Source organism: Dermochelys coriacea, chromosome 6, assembly GCF_009764565.3.
Source record: "Dermochelys coriacea isolate rDerCor1 chromosome 6, rDerCor1.pri.v4, whole genome shotgun sequence".
Classification (NCBI taxonomy): domain Eukaryota; kingdom Metazoa; phylum Chordata; order Testudines; family Dermochelyidae; genus Dermochelys; species Dermochelys coriacea.
In genome coordinates this window covers 23,831,034-23,840,633 of record NC_050073.1, presented here as the reverse complement: position 1 = coordinate 23,840,633, position 9,600 = coordinate 23,831,034, and the positions used below count along the sequence as shown (strand labels likewise).

Sequence of the window (9,600 nt, the reverse complement as noted above, 5' to 3'; positions counted from 1 at the left end):
ATAGATAAGGATAAAACTGATTTGGTGTCTATGGTACATGCAAGATGATTACTTAAAACTTCTGCACAAAAATCTCATATATAATATTACTCATTTCACTAATTAAAAAAAATTAGAAGCAAGTCAGAAAAAGTGACTGCCTGAAACTTCCAGTAAATGATGGACATTTCATCATATTAGGCACTGGTGAACTGATTGATCGTTGTATCTATGGAGAGACAATATAGACCTAGACCAACTGAAATCAGGAAGCCTTAAGAAGAAATAAGGGAATGAACAGAAGCAATGTTTGTTTGCCTTCAACAAGCAAAAAATTGCCCAATTTGAATTTAGTCAGGTTTCTGTTAATTATTTCCAATTTGTTCTTTGAGATAAGGCTTCCTATAAATATAGTACCATTTTTCTTGTGAGAATCCATCAGAAAGGACTCCATTTTTCAGGGGCTTTGCAATACAGCAGCGGTAAGTTTCATTCCATATGGAAACTTCATATTTGTACCATTTTACCTTGTTTTGTATTCAATTGTCATCTTAGAACTGGTGATTTTTATGATGTAAAAACTGAAGCAGAAAGGAAAACTTCTATTTTTACAACTTACGTCCCAGCCTGGTGCTGTGATGGCAGAAAGCATTTCATTTTTCTGAGTAGAAATCATCACTTTGGGAACTCTTCTGAATTGTGTGTCACCCTGAAGATCCATGTACCTGTTCCAAAGCAGATATAAGAGGAATTTACATTATGTCTGGAGTCTTTAAAAGATTGCCCAGTTTTCTGACATATATTCTCCTTCTATTACAGCCTAAAGAAGTGAACTATGAAGTTCTACAACTGCATGTTGTTGTTGTCCCTGGTACTATGTGTCAGTGCCCAGAACTGGTTCACTGATGCTGGATCATTCATAAGGGATGCTTATCGAGGTATGATTTTTACTAACTGCTTGTTCTTCATCAAAACAGTCCTCAGCACGCTGTAGATATTAAAAAAATTAATAAATGAATAAAAACCCACAAAGCCAAGCTGAAGAAGGAGCTCTAGACCAATTTTGGATAAATAAAAAATTTACTCAGTTCTTCACAAAAAGGTACATTAGAATTTTTTTTATGATCCCTTAAAACGATGCAGTTTTAGGTCCCACATTGGGAGTCTTAGCACAAGCCTGAAGAACCAGAGCCAATCAGATGGCAGGTATGGGCCATAGATAGTACAAATTATGGATCATAACTAAACAGATATTTTCACCAGACAAGAGTCACTTAACATTTAGCAAGATGTTTAACTGCAACCTGTGCACCCAGCTGATCATGTTCTGACTTTAACTTCTGCACTTTCCTGATGTGGATCTCAGTGGGTCTAGTAAAATCTGGAGGCATACTAATGCATTGATAACTAATGGGTATCTTTTATTTGTTAGTTCTTCATTTTGTGAGAGGTGTATGCCAATTCCTTGTAAAGAAAATATAACATTTGTTGAATATTTTCAGAAGCTTTCCTTCCCCCTCCCAGAAATGTTTCTGGGGTCAGATAACTTGGGTCCTGATTTAGCACTACAGGAATGAACATTTTCTGCAAGGTGCTGAACTTCCCTTATTCCCATGCTGGTGAGTTGAGCGCATTCAACACCTTGCAGAACTGAATTCTTAGGTCCTGACTGAGGAAAAACACTTAAGCACATGCTTAAATCCATCCTTATTTCATAGAATCATAGAATCATAGAATATCAGGGTTGGAAGGGACCCCAGAAGGTCATCTAGTCCAACCCCCTGCTCAAAGCAGGACCAAGTCCCAGTTAAATCATCCTAGCCAGGGCTTTGTCAAGCCTGACCTTAAAAACCTCTAAGGAAGGAGATTCTACCACCTCCCTAGGTAACGCATTCCAGTGTTTCACCACCCTCTTAGTGAAAAAGTTTTTCCTAATATCCAATCTAAACCTCCCCCATTGCAACTTGAGACCATTACTCCTCGTTCTGTCATCTGCTACCATTGAGAACAGTCTAGAGCCATCCTCTTTGAAACCCCCTTTCAGGTAGTTGAAAGCAGCTATCAAATCCCCCCTCATTCTTCTCTTCTGCAGACTAAACAATCCCAGCTCCCTCAGCCTCTCCTCATAAGTCATGTGCTCTAGACCCCTAATCATTTTTGTTGCCCTTCGCTGTACTCTTTCCAATTTATCCACATCCTTCTTGTAGTGTGGGGCCCAAAACTGGACACAGTACTCCAGATGAGGCCTCACCAGTGTCGAATAGAGGGGAACGATCACGTCCCTCGATCTGCTCGCTATGCCCCTACTTATACATCCCAAAATGCCATTGGCCTTCTTGGCAACAAGGGCACACTGCTGACTCATATCCAGCTTCTCGTCCACTGTCACCCCTAGGTCCTTTTCCGCAGAACTGCTGCCGAGCCATTCGGTCCCTAGTCTGTAGCGGTGCATTGGATTCTTCCATCCTAAGTGCAGGACCCTGCACTTATCCTTATTGAACCTCATTAGATTTCTTTTGGCCCAATCCTCCAATTTGTCTAGGTCCTTCTGTATCCTATCCCTCCCCTCCAGCGTATCTACCACTCCTCCCAGTTTAGTATCATCCGCAAATTTGCTGAGAGTGCAATCCACACCATCCTCCAGATCATTTATGAAGATATTGAACAAAACGGGCCCCAGGACCGACCCCTGGGGCACTCCACTTGACACCGGCTGCCAACTAGACATGAAGCCATTGATCACTATCCGTTGAGCCCGACAATCTAGCCAGCTTTCTACCCACCTTATAGTGCATTCATCCGGCTCATACTTCCTTAACTTGCTGACAAGAATGCTGTGGGAGACCGTGTCAAAAGCTTTGCTAAAGTCAAGAAACAATACATCCACTGCTTTCCCTTCATCCACAGAACCAGTAATCTCATCATAAAAGGCGATTAGATTAGTCAGGCATGACCTTCCCTTGGTGAATCCATGCTGACTGTTCCTGATCACTTTCCTCTCCTCTAAGTGCTTCAGGATTGATTCTTTGAGGACCTGCTCCATGATTTTTCCAGGGACTGAGGTGAGGCTGACTGGCCTGTAATTCCCAGGATCCTCCTCTTCCCTTTTTTAAAGATGGGCACTACATTAGCCTTTTTCCAGTCATCCGGGACTTCCCCCGTTCGCCACGAGTTTTCAAAGATAATGGCCAAGGGCTCTGCAATCACAGCCGCCAATTCCTTCAGCACTCTCGGATGCAATTCGTCCGGCCCCATGGACTTGTGCACGTCCAGCTTTTCTAAATAGTCCCTAACCACCTCTATCTCTACAGAGGGCTGGCCATCTCTTCCCCATTTTGTGATGCCCAGCACAGCAGTCTGGGAGCTGACCTTGTTAGTGAAAACAGAGGCAAAAAAAGCATTGAGTACATTAGCTTTTTCCACATCCTCTGTCACTAGCTTGCCTCCCTCATTCAGTAAGGGGCCCACACTTTCCTTGGCTTTCTTCTTGTTGCCAACATACCTGAAGAAACCCTTCTTGTTACTCTTGACATCTCTTGCTAGCTGCAGCTCCAGGTGCGATTTGGCCCTCCTGATATCTTTCCTACATGCCCGAGCAATATTTTTATACTCTTCCCTGGTCATATGTCCAACCTTCCACTTCTTGTAAGCTTCTTTTTTATGTTTAAGATCCGCTAGGATTTCACCATTAAGCCAAGCTGGTTCACCATTAAGCCAAGCTGATTTAAGAAATCTTAAGCATGTGCTTAAGTACCCTTCCTGAATAGAGATGTTTTATTCAATCAGGGAGGTATGTGAGATATAATAGGTTTTATCTGGTTGGAGCTGTGGATCAAATTATACTGGACCACCAGGCCTTCTAATGTTATGATTTATTTAGACTCAAGAAACAACTCAGCATAGTCTTTGATTCCAGTTATTTTCTCCTATTTGCCATTGCCCATTTTAGATCCAAATATCCTCATGTTTCTATTTTAGGTTGTTACTCCATGATCTCTCCCTTTTGACATAAGAAGTGGGCTTTTTTTGTTTTGTTTTGTTTTATTTTTTAAATTATAGTGGACTTGGGTGGCAGTGATTTAACTAAATTGGTTTCTAAATAAATTTAGTTACATTGATGCACAAACTGTATGTAGACAAAGCCTTAAAGGAGATTTGGGAGGCTGATGATTCTAAATCATAGCTCTACTCCATTGTCCTGGTGAGTCTTAAAAGAGCACTGAGAGAAATGTGAGGGTTTCTTTGTCCCTAAAGAATTCCCCAAAGGTATTGTGACGGGTTGTGTCAAGGTTCCCTCCCCACTCTGAACTCTAGGGTACAGATGTGGGGACCCGCATGAAAGACCCCCCCAAGCTTATTTCTACCAGCTTAGGTTAAAAACTTCCCCAAGATACAAATCCTTCCTTGTCCTTGGATGGATACTGCTGCCACCACCAAGTGAGTTAGGCAAAGATTCAGGGAAAGAACCATTTGGTGTTCCTGGTTTCCCTAAAATATCCCCCCAAACCGCTTCGCCCCATTTCCTGGGGAGGCTTGAGAATAATCTACCAACCAAATAGGTAAACCTGGTGAGCACAGACAAGATCCTTGGTTTTTAGGACACTAAAAACCAATCAGATACTTTATAAACAGAACTTTATTATAAAGAAATAAAAGTAGAAGAAACACCTCTGTAAAATCAGGATGGAAGGTAATTTTACAGGGTAATAAGATTCAAAACACAGAGGATTCCCCTCTAGGCAAAACTTTAAAGTTACAAAAAACAGGGATAAACCTCCCTCTTAGCACAGGGAAAATTCATAAGCTAAAACAAAAGATACTCTAACGCATTTCCTTGCTATTACTTACTATTTCTGTAAGTTAGATGTATCCTTCAGTAGGAGCTAGATTACTTGCTTGGTCTCTCTCTTTGTCTCAGAGAGAAGACACACAAAGAGACAAAGCAAAAGCCTTCCCTCCACAGATTTGAAAGTATCTTCTCCCCTTATTGAGCCTTTTGGTCAGGTTATCTGAGCTTCTTAACTCTTTACAGGTAAAGGAGGGATTTTATGCTACCCTTACCTATATGTTTATGATAGGTTGAATCACAGAAACCCCCTTGGGAATTGCCAACTGATGTGCCGAGACTACTTCTGCCCCTGCAGAAGAGATATGCACAGCTGTTTGCCCCCCCCCGGTATTAACACATACTCTGAGTTAATAAGTACAAAATTGATTTTATTAAATACAGAAAGCAGGATTTAAGTGGGTTCAGGATTTAAGTGGGTAGTAACAGACAGAACAAGGTGAATTACCAAGCAAAATAAAATAGAACACACAAGTCTAAGTCTAGTACAGTAATAAAACTGAATACATATAAAATCTCACCCTCAGACATGTTTCAATAAGTTTCTTTCACAGACTGGACGCCTTCAGAGTCTGGGCACAATCCTTTCCTCTGGTATAGCCCTTGTTCCGGCTCACATGGTAGCTAGGAGATTACTCCTGATGGCCATCCCCTTTGTTCTGTTCAACCCACTTGTATATCTTTTGCATAAGGCGGGAATCCTTTGTCCCTCTGGGTTCCCACCCCTCCTTCTCAATGGAAAAGCACCAGGTTCAAGATGGATTCCAGTTCAGGTGACATGATCACATGTCGCTGTAAGACTTCATTATCCACCTGTCAGCCCAAAGGTATACAGGAAGACTTGCAAGTAAAACAGAGCCGTCTACAGGTAATTGTCCTGGTTAATGGGAGCCATTAAGATTCCAAACCACCATTAATGGCCCACACTTTGCTAATTACAATCGGACCTCAGAGTTATATTTCATATTTCTAGTTTCAGATACAAGAGTGATACATTTATACAAATAGGATGACCACACTCAGTAGTTTATAAGCTTTGTAATGATACCTTACAAGAGAGCTTTTGTACGAAGCATATTCCAGTTACATTATATTCACACTCATTAGCATATTTTTATAAAATCATATACAGTGCAACGGCACACCCTCCTCCTGAACTTACTGCCAGAGACTTGGACACTGACCATGGCATTTTACCTAAAATTCATTTTTGGGCTCCCCTCTGGGGCAGACACTCCTGTGTCCCCCAAAAGGAAAGAGACCCTGATCCAGATGTGGGCTCATAGCTACCAGCTATGACAGACCTTTCACTAGCCAGCAAAAGCACCCCCCACCCTTTCACTTATGTTGGGCTTGCTTCCAGCTACAGAGTCTTTAGGGTTTGTTCCCACTGCAGCAGTCACCCGGATCCCTACTTCCAGCTCCAGGATACATTTCTCTATGCACCTCTTCCACTCCATTACAGCCAGTTTGTGCTTCTGGGTCTCAATTTGCTTTGTCTTTTAAGTCCAGGGTTTGCTGGTGGACAAGCTTTTCTTTTCCCAGGGCAAGCTTTTCCCGGGCAAATTGCACATCAATTTCCATTTGTCTTTCCTTTAGACTGTCACTCCATGAGCTGGGATACCACAGAGAACCCCCTCCTGCCAGAACAGGCACCCCTCCACTCCTGTCTTGCTAAGTTAGACACTACAGTCAGCTTCAGCACAGACACAGAGGCTGGGCCACACCCATCTGCAGTTCACTGAAACTGAGATGCACTCAGCTTAGGGGCTTCTCAGTTAACAGAGACTTTCCCAGTGCTCAGTGTTCAGCCTTTCTGGGCAATTTGCAACTTGTGTAGTTCTAGCTTGTTCTGATCTTCACTCTTACTTATTTTGCTTCCTTTTCTGTCCCTATTTCCCTTACCCGAAATAAGAAAATAACAAACCAGTAACCACTTTGTCTGTTCTCCAGCCACCACACTTAAAACTCACTTAAAATCACTACCATCACATCAAAATCACTACTATGCCACTGTGATGGGTTGGATCACAAAAACCCCCTTGGGAACTGCCAACTGATGTGCCGAGACTACTTCTGCCCCTGCCTACCCTGCCAGCTTGGGACTCCAGCACCCTGTCTTGTTGAGCCAGACACGGTAGTCTGCTCCAACACAGACCCAGGGTCTGAACCACATGCCCCAAAGCTGCAGACTTAACTGAAAGCAGCTTAAGAAGAGCTCCTGTCTTTAACACTCAGATGCCCAGCTCCCAATGGCGGCCAAACCCCAGATAAATCTGTTTTATCCTGTGTAAATGTTCTACAGTGTAAACTCATAAATTATTTTCCCTCTATAACACTGATAAGAGAGATATGCACAGCTATCCCCCCCCCGAGGTATTAATATATACTCTGGGTTAATTAATAAGTAAAAAGTGATTTTATTAAATACAGAAAGTAGGATTTAAGTGGGTCCAGGTAGTAACAGACAGAACAAAGTGAAGAACCAAGCAAAATAAAATAAAACTGAATATGGATAAAATCTCACCCTCAGAGATGTTTCAATAAGTTTCTTTCACAGACTGGATGCCTTCCTAGTCTGGGCAAAATCCTTTCCCTGGTACAGCCCTTGTTCTGGCTAAGGTGGTAGCTAGGTGGATTTCTCCTGACGGCTGCCCCCCTTTGTTCTGCTCCACCCACTTATATATCTTTTGCATAAGGCGGCCTTTTTTTTTGCATATCATAAGGCAGATATTGCAACAGAATTTTGTGGAGATTCCCTGTTTTTATGAGATCCTTCTCAAGGGAACTCCCTTTCATTTCCTCCTCCAAAGATGTCACCTGGTGGAAGCTTCAGTTAATAAAATAGCATAAATAGCTGCAAATCCCTGTATCTCTAATGGGAGTCCTGGGTACCAAAGAAAGTTGGGCAATTTTTTTTTTGGCAAATGCTAAATTCACCAAAAAATGCATTTCAGGGGGACACTGCAAATTTTGGTCAAATTTGCCAAATACTTTAGGCTGGAAAAAATAACTTCAAAACTAATAATTTTCACAGTGAGCTATTCTGACATTTTGCTGCAGAAATGTCTATTCAAATCAACCTGAACAATTTTCTTTTTCATTTTGATGAGAAAAACCATAACAAATCAGTTTTGGTTTGAAACTAAACAGTCTTTCTTTTTTGGATTTCTCCGATCTTCCACTGCACCAAAAAAATCAGTATGTATTCAGCGGTATATAGTAGCTTTTCTGCCTTCTCTAGAAGTACTATACTTGGAAGCCACAGTGGTGAAGTGATGGGAATGGTGCTTGACTACTTCAGAGGAATGTGGGTGGAATAACCTCAAAGTTTTATTTTAAATTTTCAGTGTCTCTATAATCCTCTCTCTTTTCTCCAGGCGCTGAGGATATGTGGCGTGCATACAGCGACATGCGGGAGGCGAATTATAAAAATGCAGATAAATATTTCCATGCTCGTGGGAATTATGATGCTGCCCAAAGAGGGCCTGGCGGTAAATGGGCAGCAGAAGTTATTAGGTAACGGATTCCACTTGGATTATGAGTTAAATGTCAGTAAAGAGCTATGCAATCAAATAACTATGAAGTACATAATTCATAACTAGTTCTTGTCCTGTTTGAAGTGAGGACATTTTTATTTAACTCTGAACTGGCTAAGTGTGAAGACCGTGCCCATTCTTGAGTTGTAAAGGTGATTTCTGAGCTGATCTATTTAGATATATTTAGATATCAGAACTCATTATTATGTGCAGGGAGGCCAATGTTTTCACCACAGGGCTTTTAAAATTTAAATAATTGCAGGACCTCACTTTAATCTAGAATCGGTACATATTGCCCTGGGTATTTCATCCAAGAAAACTACGATCAATGGTTCACTTACAGTCCTCTAATGAGGATTGTTTTAAAATATTGCTGTTGAACATGATGACTTCGATACAAAGGAGCTTATGAGGAGTGAATAGAACTTAGTGGAGGCAAGTAACGGGAAAGCTTTTAATTCACAACTGGTGGACATCTGATGCACTTCTGGGATGACCGATGCTATTCACACACAAACTAAGATTTGTGTCTGTGTTTGTGTGTGAAAAGGTAGGCGAGCTAATGTATTTTATTGGAATTACTTCTGTTGGGGAGGTATTTGTACGTGTCCTCAGCTTTATGGAAAAGTAGGGATTAAACTGGGGAAAAAGTGAAAAGTAAATAATTTAGTTATTGAGATTTAATCATAAACTGCCTAAGATAATCTTTGTTTCCTCTTTCCAGTGATGCTAGGGAAGGTTGGCAGAGTGACGTTAGTGGCAGAGGAGCCGAAGACACACGTCAAGACCAGGAGGCAAATGCATGGGGCAGAAGTGGAGGAGACCCAAACCGTTACAGACCAGAGGGCCTTCCCTCGAAATACTAATGCAGCCTGTAATACTTTACAATGGTTCCATTTTTCTATCAGCTGTGCAAAACCACAATAAATAAAACCTTAAATTTCTGGTGAATGAACAAACATCCTCAGCTACATTAGAAAGGATAAAAAGCAATATACATTCAAATCTTCATGATTTGGGGCTAAAGGCAACCCTTAACTGCCTGGGATTTGGAAGATTCTTCCAGATTATTTAATGATTGATCTTTACTTGATTTGTTGCATATTCCTGTGAAGCAGAGGGCACTGGCCACTGGACTATTGTCATCCATTATGAAAATTCTCCTTTTTAGTGATGTCCCCATTTTACAGACAGGGATCTGAGAGATGTTAATTGACTTGCCTAACATCACAGGGG

The 9,600-nt window shown here is 41.4% G+C and overlaps 1 protein-coding gene across 2 annotated transcripts; it reads left to right on the top strand.

The window, feature by feature from the left end:
• Positions 1 to 384: 384 nt before the first annotated feature.
• Positions 385 to 9,308, top strand: LOC119857157 (serum amyloid A-5 protein-like). 2 transcript variants are annotated; one of them, XM_043517594.1, is made up of 4 exons: positions 385 to 461; positions 799 to 917; positions 8,206 to 8,344; positions 9,089 to 9,308. In XM_043517594.1, exons 2-4 carry the CDS (start codon positions 815 to 817, stop codon positions 9,228 to 9,230), a joined length of 384 nt encoding a protein of 127 aa, XP_043373529.1. In that variant the 5' UTR covers positions 385 to 461; positions 799 to 814; the 3' UTR covers positions 9,231 to 9,308. The 2 variants fall into 2 exon arrangements, with proteins under 2 accessions (XP_043373529.1, XP_038261595.1); XM_038405667.2 differs by lacking the exon at positions 385 to 461 and having other exon boundaries at positions 478 to 917.
• Positions 9,309 to 9,600: the final 292 nt, after the last annotated feature.

Coding starts and splice junctions, on each gene's coding strand:
- LOC119857157 (XM_043517594.1), top strand. CDS start 815: ATGAAGTTCTACAACTGCATGTTGTTGTTGTCCCTGGTACTATGTGTC. Junction 918..8,205: donor CATAAGGGATGCTTATCGAG/GTATGATTTTTA, acceptor TCTTTTCTCCAG/GCGCTGAGGATATGTGGCGT. Junction 8,345..9,088: donor TGGGCAGCAGAAGTTATTAG/GTAACGGATTCC, acceptor TCCTCTTTCCAG/TGATGCTAGGGAAGGTTGGC.